The sequence below is a fragment of the Panthera pardus genome, unplaced genomic scaffold, assembly GCF_024362965.1.
Source record: "Panthera pardus isolate Hobbes unplaced genomic scaffold, ASM2436296v1 HiC_scaffold_6, whole genome shotgun sequence".
NCBI classification, from domain to species: domain Eukaryota; kingdom Metazoa; phylum Chordata; class Mammalia; order Carnivora; family Felidae; genus Panthera; species Panthera pardus.
The window spans coordinates 124,252,974-124,277,965 of NW_026526991.1; the positions used below are offsets into that span (position 1 = coordinate 124,252,974).

Genomic DNA, 24,992 nt, shown 5'->3' on the forward strand with positions numbered 1-24,992 from the left:
CGGTTAAGCGGCCAACTTCGGCTCAGGTCGTGATCTCACGGTCCGTGAGTTTGAGCCTCACGTCAGGCTCTGTGCTGCAAGCTCTGAGCCTGGAGCCTGTCTCAGATTCTGTGTCTCCCTCTCTCTGACCCTCCCCCATTCATGCTCTGTCTCTCTCTGTCTCAAAAATAAATAAACGTTAAAAAAAATATTAAAAAAAAAAGAAATCAGTCACCATTTTCAAGTATGTACTGTGCTCTTTCATGGAAAGAAAGAAAAGCCTAATCAGCTAAATTTCAAATTAAGGCAGTAAAAATAGAATCATTTATTTTCCCCAAGTTACTTTAAGCAAAGACCACAATCATAAATCTAACAAAGTCTGCAATGAATATGGTTGGGTTGCACGTGCCGGTGCCGGCTAAAAACATTGGTGTTCGAGACCCAACTTTATACGGAGAGTACAAGGGAATCCATTTGCCTGTTAATTTTAATGTATCGAGCTCGCTAAACATGATAGCAGAGAATGAAAGCCACTTGTTTAAGAGTTTACAGATTGTTCTCATTATTTGAAGCTCAATATAATATATTTTGTACTTTTGTAGGAAACTAACTTGAAACAACATTCAAGAGTCAAACTTGATTAGGATTAACATGTCATGTTATTCCTGGAATGTTATATTTTCCTCGTACGTGTCCATTATTGATTGACAGAATTTAATCAGACGTGTAAAATTGAGAAATAACTATTGCTATCGTGCTTCGAAGGACAAAAAAAGGGAACGGTAGGCCCAAATAATGAAAACTCTGCACATCCTACCCGTAAAATTTGACTTAATACTATCAATGTATGCTATCTTTACTGAGCACGAACAGTTAAAAACATCTTCAAACCATAGCCTTGACTTTGCACTGATGCATGTTAAATTCTGGGTGCAGATGTGAATCCGAAGCAACTTAAAAGTGGCAAAACGAACTGAGAGTTTCCATGTGTTATAGTTCATATTTTAGCAAGCACACCTGTCATCGTCCATATTTTAGCAAGCACACCGCCAGGCTTTTGCCAAAGGATTCCGAACACTAATGAGGACACTTCTACGCTTCTCTAAGGCGAACACTTTCTGAAAGTCTCGCAAACACTTCTACTAACAGGAAACCACGAGAGGTCTTTCAGTTTTCAAATTATATCTTAAGACATATAAAATCGTATCTACTTACCCAGGAGACATTTTTACCCTTAGGTGGTTTTAGCATGGCAACCTGCAGTATGGAGGTGGCCAAAAACAGTTTCACCAACATGGAAAATCCAACGGAGTATATTCCAAATGTCTTTGTTACCCAAATGCAAAAAGTTGCCTGGTTTGCCAGACACGGATGTCATAAGTAACAACGAAGATGACCTTCAGGTAACCCATTCTTCTTCTCAGGACTAAGCATGTGAACACACACATAACAGATCACTACTTGAATCACTCCGTATGTGGAGGCGGGAGCCGCAACATGTGTATCTTCTCTACAGCCGCAAAAATCCGCAGTGGGCTACTTCCTTAAAAAAATAACACCTGAATCCATGTGGAAAAGTCCAAAATCACAGAGGAATTCCTCCCTCGGCTGCTGAAGTGCAATTCCCGGTTGCTCCCCAAGCTTAAATGGAAAGCTTGCCGGCGAGGGCTTGCAATCACTAGCAAGGGAAAGAGTGAAAGTAAGCACTTAGGAGACCTTGCAAGGTTAGCTGCTGGTGGCATCCATTTTAGGAGGCGCCCGGCTCCAGGGCTGCCCAGAGGAGAAAGAGAATGCAGAGCTCAGTTTCAATAAATAATACATAGTCTCAGGTACAATGTGTACCTGTAAGTCCCTTCTGCGCAGCCTCACGGAGGAACTGCTCTTTTCGCGGTCCCGGAGACTCACAGTGCACCTGTTGTGGCTAAAACTGCTCCGTGCAAAGGCTGGTCTCCTAACAACCAGCAACATTTGTTTATAAGGTAAGAAAAATAGAAGCCCCAGGGGGGAACAATTTAGAAGCCCCAGATGGAAGAGCAAGGCTGGAAATCAGTGTTGGCTCGCCTCCCTTTGTTTCTGTGTCCTTGCGTCCCTTTTCTTTTACCTCCTGTCAATCTAGATTAACCAAGCAGATCCAGGCTAAATTTTGCTACTATCAGTAGTGATTAGTGTGAGTTGATGAAATCGGATTATACAGGCGGACCTCTGCCTTCTCCCTCAGCAAGCCACACCAGGCGACTGGAACAACACCATGCTGTGGTCCTTCTCTTCACCAGACGGAAGCATTCTGGAAGGTTCTGCAGGAGGGAATCCGTGAGCAAGGGAAAACCTGGCCACCTGAAGCTGCACAGATACAAATGGAGGGGGAGCAAACCATCTATTTCACTTTTTACTTTGTTTTTCTTCCAAATTCTAAATGTTCCCTCAGATTGAAAGTTAAATCACGATCAAAGAAACGCACAGCATTTTTTCCATTTCACTGAAAATTTTTTTCCTAGCAGACTGACCATCTTGGCCAAGAGATTGAGGTCATGAAGACTACAGAAGGGGCTGGGAACCAGAAGTCCTTTTCCTGATCATCTACTACATGACCGGCATGGCCTAAGGGAATTTACATATACTCAGGTCCAAGCAATCCTGGAAGTAGGTATTAATATCAACACTTTAAAAATGAGGAATTAGGATTTAGAGATATTCAATACCTTTCAATGAGGACCCACTGAGCCAAAGCAATGCTTTCTAGACTTCTCTCTCTCTCTCTGAAATCAAATGGCATCTGGATTTTTTTCTTTGGGTCTTTTCCAATCTCGAAGAATTTATATATATGTATTTTTAAAGACCATATGTTTCCCTTAAGTGTCTAAGAATTCTGTGGAATTATGGTTCCTACTTATTTTGAAAATAATAATGTTCTATGGTTCCTCACAAGAAATACAGCTGTCCCTTGAACAACATGGCTTTGAACTGATCAGATCCACTTATACAGGGGTATTTTTTTTTTCAATACAGTACGGTACTATAAATGTCATTTCTCTTCCTTGCGATTTTCCTAACGATATGTTCTTTTCTCTAGCTTACTTTCTTGTCAGAATACAGTCTACAATACACAGAACATACAAAAAATGTGGTAGTTGGCTGTGTTATCCGTATGGCTTTCTGTCAACAGCACACAATTAGCGGTGAAGTTTGGGAGGTGTCAACGGTTACGTGCAGATTTGCAACTGTGTGGGTGGTTGGCTACCCTCACCCTCACATTATTCAAAGGTCAACTGTATCTTGGTTTACATTTTTGTAATGTATAAAGCCACAAAGATGAGGGCTGCAGTGAGCCACATGAAGATCAGTACTACAGGCAAAGGGTCTAAATGACTGGTGATTCTGTGCTGTACATTCGACAGATTTAGTAATAAGAGCCAACATTTATTAAAATGTTCGATATGGTAAGTATTTTACCATTTTTATCTTACTCAAAACAACAACAACCTCATCAAGTTGATTCCTCATGATTCTGGATGGTTTTGGTAGAGGCAGTATTAATCAATATTGAATTTTAAAATAAAATTATTTACTAAAATACATTAACAATGATTATTTTTTTAATGTTTATTTATTTTTGAGAGAGAGAGAGACAGAGCACACGCAGGGGAGGGACAGAGAGAGAGGGAGACACAGAATCTGAAGCAGGCTCCAGGCTCCAAGCTGTCAGCACAGAGCCCGATGCGGGGCTGGAACCCACAGACCGTGAGATCGTGAGCTGAGCCAAAGTCAGACGCTTAACCGACTGAGCCATCCATGTGCCCCAACAATTATTAAAATTTTAAATTATTCTGAAGATTTTATTTTTAAGCAATCTGTACCCCCAACGTGGGGCCTGAACTCACAACACTGAGATCAAGAGTCACACGCTCTACAGACTAAACCAGCCAGGTGCCCCCAATTTTTAAATGTTTTAAAAGAAAAACCTGACGTTACAATTAAATGACCAACATGAGCTGAATTTTCCACCAATTCAAAATCAGAAAAAGATTTTAGATAGACATGAACATGGAGATAACAAGGATTTTTGAAATAAAAAACACTTCCTTTGAGTGTCTTGTGAGTCTGTGTGCGTGAGTAAATCGCATCTGGCTTATTATGCTATAAACCCCGTAAGGACATGGCTCATATCTACTATATTCTTTTCTCTTCAGGGAATACAGTACTCACAGTTGCTCAATAACTGTTGTTGACTAATCGGGTACAATTCCACTATGAATTTTAAAACCGTGCTTTGAACAGAATTTCCTTTTAACATTTTCTGCAGTGTAACCCTGTTGAAAAATAGATAAAGCAACTTGGAACCTGATGTTTTGACTAAAACATGAATGCCAGCGATTACTTACATTTGAATTTTTGGATTTTAAATTTTCTAACAATCATAAAGGGCTATCTGGCACAAGTTTACTGTTCTTACTGTGTACAAAGTAAGACCAGACCATGTAACTCCAGTCATATTTAATCTCAGATCCTTCTAGACATATTTGGCTTCAAACTACAACTAAACTTTTGGTCCTTGGAGTTGGGATGGTCCGCTGTTGTTATCGGTTGAATTATATCCCCCAAAAAAGGTATGTTTAGGTTCTAACCCCCAGTACCTCACAACGTGACTTTATTTGGAAGTAAATTCTTTATAGGGGTAATCAGTTAAAATGAGGTCATTAGGGTGGGCCCTAATCCAACGGGACTGGTGTCATTACTGGTGTCTATGCAAACGTGAACATAGAGACAGACGTGCACAAAGGGAAGAAAAGGTGAAGACACAGAAGACGGCCATGTGACTGGAGGATAGTATCTACCAGCCAAGGCACATCAAGGATTGCCAGCAAACCCCAGAAGAGATATTTGCTGGAAGGGGCAAAGAAGGATTCTCTCCTAGAGCCACAGAGAGAGCATGGCCCTACTGATACGTCCTTGGACACAGAGTCTCCAGACTGTAAGAATATATTTCCGTTGTTTTAAGCCACCGGCTTTTTGGTATCTAGAGCAGACCTAGCAAACTAACACAGATGTCAATTCAATAATTCCTCCCTTCTTTTTCTCTTCAATGACTCTTTGGAGTATTCCAAACTTCTTCCATTAATTTCACTGTAGAACCTTAAAGGAAAAAAATGCCACACTTTATGTTTAAAACTTGAGTTTTAAAGTACACCTATATTATTTTATGTATTTGACTTACAATTTACATTAATTAAGAGACTATCTGCACGTTTCACACATGAGGTCCCTTAACGTGGGGCTTAGGGAGCCCAAGGAGTCCATGAATGAATAAAATCTAGGGAGTTCATGAACTTGAATGGAAAATCACTGCATCTTCTTCTCAGTAACTTCTGACTGAAATTTAGCATTTCTCTCAGTTATGAATGTTAGCAACAAACTAGAGTAGTATTAACAGTACCTGTGATGTCAGCCACGGGAATCACGCATATTTTCATGTCAGATTATAACTGTTTCCGGTATCTTGAAATATGTCCATCCTCTAGTTTATGATATATACGCTGTTATTTAGAGGAAATCTGCAATTTGCTTTGCAATTTACATTGACATGGACAAAAACATTAGGACGGTTTGATGATGCACCGATGGGTGGATAGATGCTTAGATGGACAGATATGTGATAATGAAAGTATATGAAATGTTAATGGGAGAATCTAGGGAGTGAGTACATGGGTGTCTCTGTAAGATTCTTTCAAGACTGTTAGTACTGTTATGTAATCTACTAATAGGAAGTACATTTTTACCATATACATATTAGAGATTTGATTTCTAAAATATTTTGACAGCTACGACATCGTATGATTAGTTTCCTTCGTAATTCTACAAATTTCACAATACGCATTTAAAAATACTGCTCTAAGAAAGACTCCCTTGGGCTTTCCCAGACCACAAAAGGGCGTATGGCACAATAAATCTAAGAATTTCATCTATAACGTTATCATGAGAAAACGGATAAGCAGCAATATTATTCCACAAAGTTTATTTCAAAGGATCCACTTCGTGGTACGTAAAAGGTAAAAAACTGACATAGCGGCTGTGTGCCCAAGTAAAACCTTGCTGATATCTAAGAAATAATTGATTTCTATCCTGTGCCACTGAACTACTGATGCGTAACAAACTGTCCCAAAACTTAGTGGCTTAGAACGATAATTTATTACGCGCCATGGTTCTGAGGGTTCCCTGGGCTCAGCTGGGTTGTTTCCATTTGGAGACTCTGATGTGGTTATGGTCAGAGAGCTGCTGGGGCTGAGTCACCCGACAGCTTGACTAGTCTGGACACCCAAGATGCCTCACACACACGGCTGGCAGTTGATGCGGGCTGTCAGCCAGGAGCTCAGCTAGGGCTGGTGACCAGAGCAAACCAGGTGACTTCTGCACGTGCCTCAAGCTTCTAATAGCATGCCACCTAGATCCCAAGAGACACTATTCCAAGAGCAGGCACCCCAAGAAACCCTGCGGGGAGCTGCAAGGGTTCTTATCTAACCTAGAAACAGCACACGGCATTACTGCCACGATGCTCTTCTCGTCAAAAGTGAGTAACGGCACCAGCCCAGATTTGGAGGGAATGAGTACCGTGTAAGGGCACGAGCACTGGGCATGTGGCTTATGGTGAGGGGAGACGGGCATCCATGGAGACCCGGAGAGGTTAAGGGACCAGGGCAATGCCCAGCTTTGACCCTCCAGAGTCTGATGCCTACGCCCTCCCGCTTGGTTGGTCTCTTTCAGTTGTAACAAGAAAAGCCAACTAGCGCTGCCACACACGGAGGGGTCCGAAACAGGGTCCCAGACTCTCAACCCACTTCTGATTCCAGACACAGCTCTTACTTTAAGCCAGGCCATGCAACGTTCTCCTCCTTGGCCCACAGTCTTAGATCCTGCAAACAGCCACTCAGCCTACCAGCGAACCCAGAAGTGAGGGGGAGCCCCTGTCCCTAGAGTCAACTCTCAATGAATAGGAATCAGAATAGGCCACAAATGCTCCCAACTGTTACCCAGAGTGGACAATTCTGGGAGGTTTTGGTACACTTCTCAGGAGGTCCCGGGGCACTCTAGACCCCTCGCCCAGAACCTTGATGATGTTCCTCTGTGTCGCTTTTTCTCCATGCCTGTCTCCCAGACACCACCGGCCCAATGCACTGCTTGCACGGAGTCCCTGTCTCAGGCTCTTCCTTTGGGGAACAAGGCCTGTTATGATTAGATGCATCCACTCTATTCAGGAGAGAATGGAGTTCCAGGATCTGTGAAGTTCCAAATCTGTGAGCGTTTCTTCTGAGGATCCACGAAGTGAGCCCCTACTGAAAGAGGTCCCTGGAGACTACTGAGGAGCTGAAGTGTTCACATCCAGGCCCTTTAGTTATCTCACTAACTGGACTGTGATCCCTTGAGGATAAGTGCTTCCATTTTCAGAGCCGTGTCTCACATTACATCTAAATGCCTGGCATTTAACAGGTGCTCAATTAGCGCATCCCGATGAAGTAAGCGGTTCTCCCTGTTGAAAGTATTACCTCCTTATTCCAATCTATTAAAACTGCAAGTACTATTTTCCCTAGGGTATGCCCTGTAGGCTATTTTGTCTGCCTAAGCAGGGCTTTATCCTAAACTCCAACTACCCAACACTAATGACTGTTATTTTGTATGGACACGTCTACACCTAATGATCCGATAGACTCAAGCAGAGATGGAGTAAGCATGGCAGAAAGAGCGCAGGTCCGGAGTCAAACAGCCCAGAGTTGAATTCTAACTCCTTTATTTATAAGATATGGAAACTGGAGCAAGGCAATTAACCTGGTTGGACCTGTTTCCTGATCCACATAGAGACTCCAGTGACAACTGGCTCGCAGAGCTTTGGGGAGCGTTGTGTGAAACGAGATGTATAGCATGCAGATGGTCAAGCACACAGTGGCTCCGTACCTGGGATCTCCCTGCTCCCGGTTTCCTGCTTGGTCTTCATGAGGTACTTACTGTGTGATCGATGCATATGCCTGGGTGAGTCTTAGATTTCTCCTTTGTAAAGGAAGGATAATTAACTTTCGTGTGTACCTAGTACGGCTGAGGCCAAAATCAAGTAACATCATGCATGTGAAAGCTGCTTGAGAGTTACGAAAGTACTGACAGGTCGTGGAGGAGGTGAACAGGAGGCTGCCATGCAGTGCTGTATGTTCTGTGCACTGCACAAATGCCCTGGCCAAAAGGGTAGGTTAGCGGTGAAATCCAAAGAGGCCGCGTCTGCCCGTGGGGGGTGGCATTTTTCTCATTTGTCCGCTCAAAGACAGTCCCTTTTCTAACATGCACAGAGTGTCCGTGATGACTAGCAGAGGCCCTAAGAGGAATGAATAGAGGAGTATATACTCCTCAGATTCAAATCCTGGCCCTAGCATTTATTAGTTGTACAACTTTGGCCACAGTCCCTGTGTGCCTCAATTTCTTCATGTAAAAAGCAAAGGATTTTATATCACTCACAGGTTATGAGGATTAAATGAGAAGACTACCTAGCACATAGTACATAATAAGTCCTCATTATTTTTTTAAATGTTTATTTTTTGAAAGAGAGACAGAGCGTGAGCAGGGGAGGGGCAGAGAGAGAGGGAGACACAGAGGCTCCAGGCTCTGAGCTGTCAGCCCAGAGCCCCACATGGGGCTCAAACTCACGAACCTCAAGACCATGACCTGAGCCGAAGTCGGATGCTTAACCGACTGAGCCACCCAGGTGCCCCAATAAATGCTCATTGTTAATTATTCTTATTCTTATTCTCTAAATGTAACATTATAATCGAAATGAAGATGTGCTATTTGTGGGAAAATGACACACAGTATTAACGATTCAAAATAGCACTCAGATCTATTCAAAACCAAACTGTGTGTACACGTTTTTGCATGAGGCCAATTAGCAACGTATAAATCTTTCTTAATTTTTGACGAATATAATGGATAAATTGATGGACTCCTGAAACATACAGTTTATAAAAACTTAGCTCTAAGGATATGAAATGGCTTCAGAATTCATTCTCTTGCACAGGAAATTGTTTTTGCCGAAGCCAGAGGTATTAGAAACCATGACTTTGAAGAGCTCTGTACTTAGTTTAGATCAATCTGAATAGTCATCTTTTTTTTTCTCAATTGTTACTTGTTAGTTTTTGTCACTTACAAATAAATACCCAATTATTAAACAAGAATCTCCACTGCATTCATATTTTAGATATCAGGGAAAGAAAGCATCATGTGGGAAGGAAATAAAATCCACCTAGAATTATGGTACACTTGCTTATTTATTTATTTATCCATCCAGCATATATTAAGCCTATTTTTGTGCCAGGGACTACGCCTTTCCAATATGAATATTTCTAACAGATTGCCTAAAATTCTGTCAATAAGTCATGATACTTCCTATGACAATTTATCATCCTATGATGGGTTATCAACTAAATGCTGATCCTTGTTGGATTCATAATTCTTCAAGGGCAAGAACCACATTCATCATTTTAATATATACTACTATGACATATTATGTAGAAAAAAATGTTGGCTGAAATGATAATACAAATGTCTGCCAAGTAAACTTCAAAGACACATCCCAGCACAGCACACTGCAGTAATCTAACCCAGAGAGGACAAGGACATGGAAAATGTCATCAAACAATGACTTCCTGAGCAAGGGTCTAACCACAGCTTCCTGTCCCTTTGGAGGGAGTCATCGACAATGACTTGTCACTGAATAATAGTCACAACACCATTTTCTGGCTCTTGATACTGAATATGGGGAGAGGAGAGGGGAGAGGGAACTGAGGGAGGTCATGGAGGCGGGGGGAGGGGGGCCTATCTGAACTTCTTCCAGAAAGAACAGAACCATTTGTTTTTACCAGTTCTGGGACGGCTTTCAAAAACATGGCCAAAGCCATTCAGATTTCATTAATTTGGCCAACCAGCGAAATTAAAATGTCCTTGATAAGGATATACGTAGTGAGGATTCATGAGATTTACCAAGTATCCTCGATTTTAACCAAAACTTCCTAGAAATTAAAAAACAAACAACTATTTTCACGGGGGTGATTAACCCAAAATAGGTCATGAAATGCCAAATGACTATCTTTGCTTATCTTAGCCATTTTCCAGCTATTAGCTGGAAATAGCTATTAGCTATTGGAGGGCAAATAAAGTTTTGGTCTAAATAAATAATGTTTTATGAGTAAAAAGGGGAAAAATAAGAATCAGCATATTTAGGTTTCATTTCCTTTTCCCTCTCTCAACAGTGCCCATCACTGCGATTCTCATCCTTACATCACCTCATCTGGACAATATAGGAGACCGTGGTCTTCCCGAGTTTCCATACTGGAGTCCAGCTGCCTTGGCTTCAAGAGTCTTTCTTGCGTGTCCCCACTCATATCCACATAGACTTATGATCATGAACATGGCAGCCACTTACTTCTTACCACATCAAATCTATACAGAAAGCCTGTGCCTCTTTGTATTCCTGTCTAGCCCTTGTATGATGAGGCTTATATTTAACGTGTGTAGTCAGTAATATTAGGTGTAGTCACTTCCTTCTAATTAGATATATTGGTACACAAATCTTCACGTGTTAGCAAGAAAAGATCCATTTGTGAACACTCACGGAAGCTACTCACTTAAATCCAAGATTTGAGCTGAAACTTACAGGCAAATACCCACATTATATTATAACTGGTTACATACAGGACACTGGTTCCCAGACCATTTCCCAGACCACGGGTAATCTACGTGAGGATTAATGGTTTGAGAATTCAAAAGCGGTACATTGTTTTAAAAATGAAGAAGATGTTGTTTTATTCTAGGCATATACTAGAAGTTCCTGGAGGAAAGGGACTCTTGGATTCATTTTGATGTCCCTCAGGAATAAAACCATATGGGGGCTCCTGGGTGGCTCAGTCAGTTAAGCATCTGACTTCGGCTCAGGTCATGATCTCGCAGTTTGTGAGTTCGAGCCCCGCATCGGGCCCTGTGCTGACAGCTCAGGGCCTGAAGCCTGCTTCGGATTCTGTGTCTCCCTCTCTCACTGCCCTTCCCCTGCTCGCACTCTCTCTCTCTCTCTCTCTTAAATTAATAAACATTAAAAAAATTTAAAAAAAAAGAATAACAGAATATCTAAAATGTGCCAGGCACTAAATACATATGGAATAAATAAACTTAAACATGATTAAGCTAAAAATTATGTATGTTTGCCTCTACAGTGCATGAGAAATCATGTTTTATCATTCTTGTTTCATGAACCTATGCAGACACATTTAATCTCCACTTTATACTGATTTGTCATGCATATCATTTAAGCTTAGACTAACATCTGGTATTCACTCTGGTCTCCTCAGGTGATCATGTTTTCTCCTTGTTTTATTGGAGTTTGGACCACTTGGTTCAAATGAACGGAGATCACTAAAGTTCCCACATGTGGCAGGGCCTTGTTTAAAGGATACACATTTGCAGGAACTCAGAAAAACTGAACAGTCGACTTCAGAAAGGCCGGGAACCATTTTTATTTTATTTATTTATTTTTTATTTTTAAAAAACTTTTCTTAATGTTTATTTATTTTTGAGAGAGAGACACACACACAGCGTGAGCAGGGGTGGAGCAGAGAGAGAGGGAGACACAGAATCTGAAGCAGGATCCAGGCCCTGAGCTGTCAGCATGGAGCCCGACACGGAGCTTGAACTCACTGTGAGATCACGATCTGAGCCAAAGTTGGACACGTAAACGACTGAGCCACCCAGGCGCCCCAGGATGTGTTCTGCTGTTAACACAACCTGCCATCCTGAGTGCTGTTTTCATAGGTCATGCTTCCCCAAAGCTCTATTTTCTGCACCCTGAGCCACTTTGATGACTCTCTCCTTTTCTGATGCATACTCTTTACCACATAGCTTCTGCTTCCTTGCATATTTTTACTCAAAATTTGGACTTGCTGTGACTCCCCATGACTCTCCCTCTCATCCATGACAAATTTTCAGCGCCTGCTTCTGAAGGCAAGTGAGTCTGTGACTCCCTCACTCACGTTCCTGAGTCAAAGCGCTTACCCTAATCGCACATATTTTGGCCGCCAGTGGGGCTGTGGGTCAGGGCAGTCTATGTAGTTCATATATACTGCCTTTTGGCAGTAACGATGCGTTTGGCAATTTCACATGGCTACAGGCTGACAAGGACGTGGTTGGCATTTCTAATAAGGTTGGCATCGTTATTCACTTCTTTATAGTATTGCTGACATCAATTTCACTCTTTGTTTCTGAGTTTATTATGAAATGGAGATCATTGCTTTTTTGCCCAAAACTTGCAAGTTCTAATCTTTCATGTTATGTGAGGCAGAAAACAATGCATGGTACATTGATGTTCTGAGTTGACTGATTAGTTATTACTTAAAGTTGCTAGAAAACATATTTTAATACTCCAACTCATTGAAACTTACGACAGACTGGCAAAGAATGAGAACGGTTGAATCGTAAGTTCCTTCTTTCATCTAAACAAAGTTTCAGCATTCTGGTTGCAATCAAGTCACATAGCTGGAAACTAGAGAAATAGGTTCACATTACTAATAAAAACTGACGGTGAAGATTTACTCTGAAATTTAAAATCCTGAGCTTAGTTAGACCACGTGGTAATTTAGAAGCCATTGGTAAAAACATTTCTTGTGCAAGTATGCACTTTCCAAAAGGCAGAGCCACTATTTAAAATAAATTTTAGGGGCGCCTGGGTGGCTCAGTCGGTTGAGCGTCCCACTTCACCTCAGGTCATGATCTGGGGGTCTGTGCTGACAGCTCAGAGCCTGGAACCTGCTTTGGATTCTGTGTCTCCCTCTCTCTCTGCCCCTCCCCCGCTCATGCTCTGTCCCTCTCTCTCTCTCTCTCTCTCTGTCAAAAATAAATAAACATTAAAAAAAATTAAAATAGATTTTAAAAACCACTCTTGCATGGGAGAATAGGAATAACCTTTATTTTCTTCATGTACCGATTCATTTAAAAGGAGAGTAATTCTCTGTGCATACCCTTCCATCAGATCCTAGAAGCCAATCTTCAAAAATCCTTATGTCTGCAGTCTCTTGCATCTACTTCCTTATTAGGAGGCTACCCTTTCCCCCTTATGAAGAAGTACCAGCATTAACAGGATAATGTTGGGGAAATGAATCCTGAGAGCTAGTATTCAGTAGTAGCTGTCTGACATCAATAATGATATCAGTCCTCATACCCGACCCACTGGACCTGGAAGTCTAGCAGTTAACTATAGCCTGAAATTGAACCATAGATGAAACTGTCAAATGCCAGGTGACTGCTGTTTGCTCCAGAGAGTAATGGAACAGGGTTGTCAGAGAGAAATCCTCACTGCCTGAACACCTATATAAAAAAAAAAAAAAAATGCCATGGAGAAGTACATGTCTCATCAAGGGTTTGAAAAGGTAAACACAGACATCCAATCAACTCAGAAAAAAAAAGTCAGATTGTCACCTCATTTTTCATGGGTCTGTAGGGTGAAAGAAGCCAATCAGTGCCTTTTAAGAGTGTTCTTTAATCTGACTGTACTGTCAATCAGAGTTCAAAAGTCAAGTTCAATGAGAGAAGCAGTGCAATAAGGAATCGTATAGGGAAAAAATGAAAGATCAGAAAAGTACCTTCTAGCAGTGATGGCTTTTGCCTTTAAAGTAAAGATTCATTTCAAAATTTTAAGTGCTCCTTGGTCTGTAGAAATAAGAGTTCTATTATTTTAAACACTAATGAGCACACTATAATCATGGTTCACAAGTGAAAATCTATGAAATTGGTTGTTTCAAGAGGGACTGAGCAAGGGTTCTTAAAAAGAATACATTAAAATTTTTTTTAATGTTTTTATTTATTTTTAATAGAGTGCGAGCGGGGAAGGGGCAGAGAAAGAGGGAGACACAGAATCAGAAGCAGGTTCCAGGCTCTGAGCTTGATAGCTCAGAGCACAGAGACAGACATGGGGCTTGAACTTACGAGCTGTGAGATCATGACCTGAGCTGAAGTTGGTTGCTTAACAGACTAAGCCACCCAGGCACCCCAAGAAAACATTTTTAAAACCAGAAGAATTTAACTAGAGGTCTGCATTGTATGAAAAAAAATTACACAGATTTCTCTTTTATTATTATTCTTTTTAAAATCTATTTTTGAGAGAGACAGAGAGGGAAAGAGAGAGAGAGCATGTACACAAATGGGGGAGGGGCAGAGAGAGAGAAGGAGACAGAGAATCTGAAGCAGGCTCCAGGCTCTGAACTGTCAGCACAGAGCCCAATATGGGGCTCGAACCCCCGAACTGTGAGATCATGACCTGAGCCGAAGTGGGACGCCCAACCAACTGAGCCACCCAGGCACCCCAAAGATTTCTGTTTTAAAATGTTTGTGACACCGAAGGAAGAGGAGACAGGACAGGCAGAAGCTTTGGTCTCTCTTCCCTCCCAACAAGAAAAAAATGAACAGGCCCACCTTGCTGAAACCCTTAAACACAAGATTACAAGTTCAAGGGTCTGTCTGTATAGCCACCTTATTCAAATCTGAGGGGTGGACATTCAGTAGTTGGTTCAGGAACTAACCAACTAAATTAAACCAACTAATTAAATCCCTTTTAAAGGCATTTTCAGGATTTGTTCAGAAAAAAAAAAGTGCTGAGGTGCTGATACTTTGAAGCAACTTTGTAAAATCTCTTTCTTATCCCTTTCTACTTCAGGTGCCTCCTTTCCTCTATTTTTCTGGAACTGAAATTCAGTTCACTAAAATCAGGAGACAAGTCAATTTATTTCAGCCAAATTAACCTTGCTACAAGGACAGCTGCCAACAGATTTTGCCAGTGTGGCCTATCACACAGCGTATCGCACACAGGATACCCTACTTCTGATTTAACAGTTAGAGGTTAGTTAAGACTCCCAAGGGGTAGAACTTTCTAGAAATATGAGGGAAGGCCAGGGCTGGGGGGAAGGAGAGGTTGGGAACATGGGTGTGAGGGAAGAGGGGGCTGGGATCCCAGATTCCTGGTTCCTGGGGAAGGGAGAGTCTGAGGTCTGAAAAAAAAAAAAGAACTTTCTAGAAACATGAAATCCATGTTTTATCATTCATGCTAGACATTCATCAGAACTGTGTCAGCTCAGACCCATGGTCCCCAGGTCAGTGTTGCTCAAGGAGAAACAATATATATATATATATACGTGTATATATATATATATATATATATATATATATATATATATATATATATAGTATTTTATTTTAGCTCCTTTATTGGTAGACTCTTCACACTCTTCACACTGTTCCTTAGCTGATTCTATGAACTTCAGTTGTAATTCAATCTTGTAATTCAACAGGCTGCCAATAGTTACAGAATATCTGAATAAAATGCTTACAGTCATTATTGGTCACTTAAATCAATTCAAATATTAGGTCTTGACTCTTGACAGGTTTTTTACCAGGCACTGATTCGACTGGAGAGGCAATTCTGGATTTCTCCTACAGACTCCATCTTCCATAATCCCCATTTATGTAACCAAGGAACATCAGCACAGCTGAACTTAAGGCTGTTAATGCTCACTTCCTAAGCTTTAACCATGAGAGAGCCTGGTTCATTTAAAAATTCCTATCGTTGTGTTCCATGTGTGTGCAAAGATCATCTGTGGTTTATGCTGACCGGGACCTACTTCCTTTCCTTTTTTCTTTTCTTTTTTCTTTTCTCTTTTCTTTTCTTTTCTCTTTTTTTTCTCTTCTTTTCTTTTTTTTTCTCTTTTCTTTCTTTTCTTTTTCTTTCCTTTCTTTTCTTTTCTCTTTTCTCTTTTCTTCTTTTCTTTTCTTTTCTTTTTTTCCCCCTAGAAACAACACTTGCCTTTTACTTTGGGAAATTCTTCTGCATTTTCAGTCAAGTAGCCCTTGCCCCTCTCCTGGCCTGAGAAGATCAAGCTGGCCACTCAGATCCTCTCTGAGGAATTTGAACCTTGAGTAACCCGACACAAGTTGACGTGAGGTGAGCCGACTCACCTTAGAGGAAGGGCGCTGAAGAGTGTAGCCACAAATCCAGATTCTCTGTGTTCCTGACACCCCAACTTTCAAATTTCCTTGGATTCTCTGAGATCTCCGCAAGTCACAGGATGCACAAAAATCACACTGAGAGGTTATTAAAAATTAAATGATGAAGATCCATCCCTGAGATGCAGATTTTATGGGTCTGGGATCGTTCCTAGGGATGTGCATTTAAAAAAACTTTTTTTAGTATTTATTCATTTTTGAGAGACAGAGAGAGATGGAGCATAAATGGGAAGGGGCAGAGAGACAGGGAGACACAGAATATAAAGCAGGTTCCAGGCTCTGAGCTGTAAGCACAGAGCCCAAGCAGGGCTCAAACTCACGAATCACAAGATCATGACCTGAGCCAAAGTCAGACGCTTAACCGACTGAGCCACTCAGGTGCCCCAGGATGTGCATTTTTTTTTTTTTTGACAAACACTCCTAAAAATTCTCATGTTAGTGCCCCAAAGAACACATTGAGAAACACTGCCATAAACAACCAATGAATTCTGTTTTAAATTAGAAAGAGGGGATTTTTTTTTAAGTTTTTATTTATTTATTTTTAGAGAGAGATAGAGAGAGAATGAGCAGAGAAGGGGCAGAGAGAGAGGGACAGAGGATCCAAAACGGGCTCTGTGCTGACAGCAGAGAGCCTGATACAAAGCTCGAACTCATAAACCCACGAACTGTGGAATCATGACCTGAGCCAAAGTCAGATGCTTAACTGACTGAGCCACCCAGGTGCCCTAGAAAGAGGTGATTTTCTACTGTGTACCCCCAAATTACCTTATCTTATCCACTCTTTATAAAGCTTTGCAAAGTGATGATTAATAAAGAGCTACGTACCTTGGGGAGAGAGAAGAAAAGAGATTTTTAGATCGTTCAAGTGTAGTGTTTAACCTTCCCCCTTTCCCCTCCACCCTGTTCTGCAAATGACCCAAGAGAAGTCACTGACTCATGTGGGGAAGCTTCACAGACCCCATGATACCACTGCCCTCCCCTCAGACCCTCCAAAAGGGCGAGAGACACAACGTGCAGAGATTCTAACACACCCAGGACCTTTGTCAGTCCTGAAAGAAACCACTTTGCCCCTTACCCCCTTCATTCTGCGCTGCTGTTTGGAAATCAGAGAGGGTTATATAAATTATGTATTCCTTTGGCAATGGGGAGGAGAAAGGCACTATGCTCATCACAAAAGTGCCAGGGTCGGGGAGGGGGGAGGGAGGGAACCCCAGTAAACAATAAATGAAGCTACTTCTGATGATTCAAACGGAAGAGAATTGGCTGATATCTCAATGTAATACCAACGGAGGAGTCCGGCTCAATGGGAAGCAGATCTATTCAGCAAAAAGGTCATCTGGCAATAGAAGGCCTTGAGCCAACAACACAAAAGGCTGGTCAGAGCATTGCTACCTGCCCGAGCTCGGATGGGGGTGTGCAGCGAATGACACATCTAAAACAGGAGCCGCTAGTTTAATATGGAAAAGACAGGGTAGCTTTTAATACATATGGCTGTTAAAGCCTTTAATTCAAGGCTTCAAAAAAATAATCCGGTGATGTTTTTATTTTGAAATGGCCGTGCTTAAGGATACTTTAAAGTATGTTTTTTTTAAACAAACAAATCACATTTACCTATTTTGTAACCATTGTTTTTAAAAGGACTTAGTTCATGGGTTTTGGCTAATTTCATCATTTAAATCAAGCTAAGATCTCTTTTGCATTCAGAGCAGGCCCTTGCCAGTGGGTAAATGCCTGTTTCCTGTTTCAGATCCTAAATGAACAGAATATCAATAATCTAAGCAGGGAGAAGAAGCCTAAAGAGTAAATAGTTTCAAAGTCTAGCAACAAAGTTTATGTTCTACTTTGTAAATACTGAAAACACCAAGGAATTTAACTTTGTATCATCACAAAGCTCTGTGTGTGTGTGTGTGTGTGTGTGTGTGTGTGTGTGTGTGTGTGTGTGCATACATATACCCATGTATATAATGAATTTATATAAATATAAAATAAAAGTTGCACATGATAATGACCAGTAGGAACAAAAAATAACAATTTAATCATATTTCTCCAGCACTATTTACTTATTCATTCAACAAATATGTCGTCACCATGTGCCACAGGCACACATTGTTGCTGGATAATCAGGATACAACCATGAAAAGGGAACTCAGAGTGTTCAAAGAGGCACATTTACAGGAGTAACTGTGATAAGGCATAGTAAGTGCTGTTGCAGGAAAAGAGCACGGACACTACCCCAGCCTCTACCGAGGAGCACAGGCAACAGAGCGCAATGCGCACTGGGGGAAAAGAATGACATTCAGTGCCACTGGGACTTGAGTGGGAAGATGCTAGGGGTTAAGGCCCAGGAGGCAAACAGGGCTTGATCAGGAGAGCAGCATGCCGATCAGAGAACACGAATCCACTGGGGGTTCTGAGCAAGGAAATGACAGGACTGCATTTGACAAGAGTCACAATGGCTGCTCCCATGTGCTGAAAGGACGGTTCAAGAATTACAAGTAAGACAGGGAGACCAGTCAAAGGGGTTGCTGCAGTAATCTGGGGAGGGACACAACTGGGGTCCGCACTAGGGTCGAGACAGTTGGGACAGAGAAGATCTTGAGGTAGAAGTGACTGGATGTGACGACTGACTGGGTCGGAGAGTGAAGGGAAGGGAAAGTGATTCATTTCTGGCATGGACCAGGCAGAGGATGCCAGTGCCTTCCAATCTGCCCGATGAGGTGGGAGTAGATGCAGGCATTGGTGGGAAGGGAAGGAGGCACAGAGACAAGGAGGAGCAGGATGGGCAAGACGGGGTCAGGTTTACACAGGCTGTGTTTGCAGAGCCTGCAGAGTTCCCAAATAGAGATGTCTGGACTTTGTTCAGTGTTTACACGTCTGTGAAACTTGCTGGAGTATCTGAGCTGGGCATACAGATTTAGGAGCCATCAGCATATACGTGGAATAGTTTTGCTTCTGGGGCACCTGGGTGGTTCAGTTGGTTAAGCATCTGACTCTTGATTTGGGCTCAGGTCATGATCTCACGGTTCGTGGGATCGAGCCCCAGGTCGGGTTCCAGGCTGACAGTGTAGAACCTGCTTGGGATTCTTTCTCTTTCTTTCTCTCTCTGTCCGTCCCCCTCTTCCCCCATCTCTCTCTCAAAATAAGTAAATAAACGATACAAAGTAAGAATGGTTTTCCTTGCATTATTTCAGCCATTTCTTCTTCAATCTACTTTTTTTTAAGGTTTTCCTTCTTTCAAGCCTTTTTCTTTTTTTTCCCCAATATATGAAATTTATTGTCAAATTGGTTTCCATACAACACCCCGTGCTCATCCCAAAAGGTGCCCTCCTCAATACCCATCACCCACCCTCCCCTCCCTCCCACCCCCCATCAACCCTCAGTTCTCAGTTTTTAAGAGTCTCTTATGCTTTGGCTCTCTCCCACTCTAACCTCTTTTTTTTTTCCTTCCCCTCCCCCATGGGTTTCCGTTAAGTTTCTCAGGATCCACGTAAGAGTGAAACCATATGGTATCTGTCTTTCTCTGTATGGCTTATTTCACTTAGCATAACACTCTCCAGTTCCATCCATGTTGCTACAAAGGACCATATTTCATTCTTTCTCATTGCCACGTAGTACTCCATTATGTATATAAACCACAATTTCTTTATCCATTCATCAGTTGATGGACATTTAGGCTCTTTCCATAATTTGGCTATTGTTGAGAGTGCTGCTGTAAACAATGGGGTACAAGTGCCCCTATGCATCAGTACTCCTGTATCCCCTGGGTAAATTCCTAGCAGTGCTATTGCTGGGTCATAGGGTAGGTCTATTTTTAATTTTTTGAGGAACCTCCACACTGTTTTCCAGAGCGGCTGCACCAATTTGCATTCCCACCAACAGTGCAAGAGGGTTCCCGTTTCTCCACATCCTCTCCAGCATCTATAGTCTCCTGATTGGTTCATTTTGGCCACTCTGACTGCTTTCAAGCCTCTTTCAACTGTATATTGGTGTTGATCAGCTTCTCTAAGAACTGACTACAGATGTCTGACTGCCTGAAGGAACACCAGTATAAATAAGAAAACAAAGTCATAGCATGCATATGAGAAGGAGGAGGAAGAGAAATATGGAAACAGGTGCATGAGGTATCACAGAAGTCAAGGGTAAGCTGTTTCAGGGTGGGACAGTGGGGTGGGACCATGGCTAATGCATCTGATGATCTGACCATTCTGACTGGTGTGTATCCTCAGTGAGGAAGACCCACTAGGCAGGCATAGATCTCCACCAGGCATGGAAAGACCTCTTAAGATGATTGACGTTGCTCCGCTAAGATCGCATCTATTCATTCCTTTTGATCTTCGTTTGCTTAGGAAATGTGCTAACAGTAAAGATATGCAGGGTGCAAATGAATTTAAGAAGACTTGACCAGCCTGCATGAGACCAATTCTTAGCATGCAACCTAAGCATGCATGAAGGACTAGACCTTGGCCCACAAGCTGAGCACATCTACATGTAACCCCCCGGGAAGGACAGGCCTAAGAAACCAGCCAGACCCGGCCTTTCTTAATTCACAATAGTTCTGTGAGCACATAGGACAACTTCTCAATTCACAGATTCCTCAATTTCTGGGTTGTTTTCACTCAATGCACTTCAAGTGGAATGTTTTCTAACGAGCTGAAATATGCATTATATGTATTTATTTATATTTTATAAGCCTTTCTAGAAGAAGGAGAGGGAAAGAGTAATTTAAAGGCATTTGTCTTCTTAAATATTTATCAAAAAAATTAAGCATGCTCATTGGAAAATGTCAAATGATATAATAAGTAAAAATCCCACCTGTCCCTTATAATCCCACTTCTGTGAACTTGGCACACATTGTTATAGCTTTCTAAAATTTTTTTTAACATTTATTTATTACTGAGAGACAGAGAGAGACAGAGCATGAGCATGGGGTGCAGAGAGAGGAGGAGACACAGAATCCGAAGCAGGCTCCAGGCTCTGGAGCCTGGCGTGGGGCTCGAACCCACAAACTGCAAGATCATGACCTGAGTTGAAGTTAACCGGCTGAACCACCCAGGAGCCCAGGAGCCTTCTAGACTCTTCTTATGCGGATGCCAATATAGATACAAACACCCACAGAGTAAATGTGATCATTCCATATACATTGCTCTGCAACTTAATTTTTGGGTACCATAGTTTCAGAACACAGACCTCCTTCCATGTCACTCTGTTTTTCCTTTAATGCCTGTTTGGTATTCTTTCCAGGTGGCATACCATTTGTTGTCTCCTATTGTTGGATATTCCAGTTAACTCAATATTTTAATGTTCCATAAACTCATGTGTCTCCACCAGTAAGCCAGGCCCTCCTGAAGGCAGGGATTAGGGGTTCAGTTCCTCTCTGTACTTTGAACTTTCTGGTTAGCTGTGGGCGAAAAGCAGGTGCTGAGTAATCCCTTCGTGAATGAACAGGTGGCTGACGACAGCTGAAGCTCTCCGTAAGTAGATAAACTTTACAAAACCTTTCTTTCGAACAATGAGTTTATCCTTCTGAAAGTGACGGCTCTTTTTCAGCAACCTTCTTACCACAGGAGAGGTGCTCAGAGCAGAGGGAGGCAGGAATTACAATAATTAAAACAGTTCACACTTCACTGAGTACTTACTATGCGGCAAGTATTTTCATAGTTTAACACATATAACATTCACAGTAAACCTAGGAGTAAGATTCTCTTGTTATTCCTCATTTAACAGAAAGGGAAATTGAGGCACAGAGTGATGGACCCTTGCCCAAGGGTCTACAAGGTATGGCTTTTAGGCCTCTGCTCCAGAGTCTGTCATTCCCATTTTAAATTGCCTCTCCATACTGCCCAGTTCATTGTGGCATTATTTACAGTAGCCAGGATATGGAAAGAATGTAACTGTCCATCATGAGAGGACCGGATAAAGAAGACGTGAGATGTGTGTGTGTGTGTGTGTGTGTGTGTGTGTGTGTGTGTGAATGTATACATATGAATGTATATATGAATGTAGATATGTGAATATATATATACACATACATACATACATACACATACGCAATGGAATAAAGATGTGAGATACACACACACAATGGAGTATTGTTCATCCATGAAAAAGAAGGAAATCCTACCATTTGCAACGACACGGATGGAGCTTGAGAGCATTATGCTAAGGGATATAAGCTGGACAAAGAAAGACAGATACTATGTGGTATCACTTAAACGTGGAAATTAAAAAAAAAAATCAAAGTCATAGAAAGTAGAAAAGTGGCTGGAAGGAGCTGGGGAGTGGGGAAAATAGAAAGAGGTTAGTAATAGGTTACATACTTTCAGCAATAAGAAACAAGGTCTGAGGATCTAATAACTAACATGGTGACTATAGCTGATAACACTATATTGTATAATTGAAATTTGCTAGGACAGTGATACTTACATTTTCTCTCTTTCTCTCTCTCTCTCACACACACACACACACTACACACACACACACACACACACACACACACATATAGTGTGAGGTGATGGACATGTTACCTAGATGGAAGGGATCTTTGCACAATATATATCAAATCATCAGGTGTACACTTTAAATACCTTACCATTTTATTTGTCAATTATACCTCAATTAAGCTGAAAGAATGTGATCTTCCAAAAAACAAACAAACAAAAAAACAAATGCCACTCCAACGGGAAGGGAAAGCAATGAGAGACAACCAGCAATGTGCTGAGAGGCTTTAAAGCAACTGGATGATCCCATACCTGTGACAATTGATCAGGAGGCTCATTCTCTACACACGCCCAAAGGATGCAGACTGCTAAGTGAATTTCATACCTCCCCCCCCATGCTCCTTAATGTTTGTAGGCATGTTCATCCATCTCGTTTTCTATTAATAAGATGTCCTCATGCACTGAAGCTTATAATTAAAGCAAAACTTAAAGCTCTAAAAAAGTACATCATCAAGCAGTATTTTTATTGTGAGGTATTTTAAACATGTGCGGCTGTCATTTCTGAAGCTGAGGTCTTCTACTCTGATGGAAGCATGCCTTCCGAAGGATACTGTCACATCCTATAGAGACGAGCAATAGTTCAAAAATATTTTTTAGGATCAGCGGCATCTTAAAAATTTGAAGGGTCAAATCAAGGATTTTAATATGGCCCAAATTAAAAGCTATCACAAACACGCGCAGTCCCAAACCTGAAAAGTCAGCAATCTCTTGAGAAAAATGGGCTAGGAAAAATGTATATAAATTTGACTTTAAATGTATATAAATGTATATACACTTATAGGAAAACCGTATATAAATTTGACTTTAAATGTATATGAATGTATATACACTTATAGGAAAACCGTATATAAATTTGACTTTAAACGAGAGGCAGGTTTAAAACACCAAATATTACTCTTCAAAAACATCTGAAGTCATAGCTGGAAAAGCTCCAAGTGATTTAAGGTATGTGTGTAAACACGTACACACATACACATGTAACCATCCATCCATATATACATTTACATATATATGTTACTGTGCTTATGAATCTGACTCTTTTATCTGTGAAGGGACAGAATGGAAGCCACCAAAACTCTTTAAAAAGTCATTTTCCATGAAAAACCTATTTTCCAATGCAAAAATAGTAAATGTGTACCTTGACCTAACTAGTTAACTAGTTAAGACAATTGTGAGAATTGGATAAAGCAGAAATTGTGAGAGAAATAAGTCAAAAGGGTACATTACCCACAATGCTACTACAAGAAATCTCTTCAATGACAACTTGGACATTTCTCAAGTTCAATGATAATTGATTTTTATACTCAGATGCACTAAAAACTTCTAGCGTTAATTAAACTGAATTTTAATCCCATTATTTAAACTTAGAAATACATCCCAAGCAGGAGGCACAGAACACTATATATGGATAAGAATACATATTACTTTAAATCTCAGGTTGGCCCCTATTGGATTTTGAGGCCTGAGGCAATAGTTATTCCTCACTTGAAGTTTCTTGATCTATAGAATGGGGATATCATCATTTGCCTTGCCTTAAAAAGGTTACTTTAACATCACATGAAATAATGGGCTATAAAAGTATTTTGTAAACTCTGTAAAAGTCTATACGATTGTGCATTAGGTAACAATAACAATTGGAATTTACCTAGAGTCCTGAATTTCTCAGAAGTTATGTTAGACTGTTCGCTGCTGAACAACATGCTTGTTTTATTCAACGTAGTTGAAAATCCATGTATAACTTTTGACTCCCTCAAAAACTTAATTACTAATAGCCTTCTGCTGGCTGGAAGCCTTACTGATAACAAACAGTCGGCTCACATGCATTTTGTATGTTTTGTATGTTATATGTAATATATACTGCATACTTACAATAAAGTAAGCTAGAGAAAAAAATGTTATTGAGAAAGTCATAAGGAAAACATATTTAAGGACCTGCTCAGTTCAAACCTGTGTTGTTCAAGGGTCAACTGTTTATACACAAGTGACATCACTGGGTGATCTCACTCCGTTTACACGCTCTGAAAGTTCAGAAGTGATCATATACCAGGGACAGAGTGCTCTGATAGGAGACAGGTAACAGACTAGGTCATTCTCCACCATCTAACGCATTTGTCAAGGCTTTTCAAGACTTGTAGTAGCTAACACAGGCAGTAACCAGCCAGTTGAGGCCAGCCACCCCCCATCTTGTTCACTACCATTCCCTACCGCTGTCCTACTATCGTCACTTGGTCTCACGATCTCATTTCATAGTGCCTCCAGCTTTGGAGAGACAACTGTGTGCCAGGCAATATACTAGGGGCTGACAAACATTATTTCATTTTAACTCTCAAAATAACCCTGTAAGCTTTTCCTACTTTCCCAATTATACAGATTTCTCAGAAAAGTGGGGGGTCTCAGAAAAGAAAATAACCCCCCACTAACCCAGAGTAAGTAAGTGAGAACATCAAGAAT

The 24,992-nt window shown here is 41.2% G+C and overlaps 1 protein-coding gene across 8 annotated transcripts in view; it reads right to left on the reverse strand.

The window, feature by feature from the left end:
- CACNB2 (calcium voltage-gated channel auxiliary subunit beta 2) overlaps positions 1-24,992 on the reverse strand; it is a 386,015-nt gene that overhangs the window by 232,519 nt on the left and 128,504 nt on the right. Inside the window, exon 1 of one of the 8 annotated variants that reach the window (XM_019460631.2) lies at positions 1,195-2,264. The exons of the other annotated variants lie outside the window; for them this stretch is intronic. Coding sequence (XP_019316176.1) covers positions 1,195-1,275 — 81 coding nt within the window. The 5' untranslated portion in view covers positions 1,276-2,264. Of the gene's footprint in view, positions 1-1,194; positions 2,265-24,992 lie in introns of those variants that run through there. 8 annotated transcript variants of the gene reach the window in all.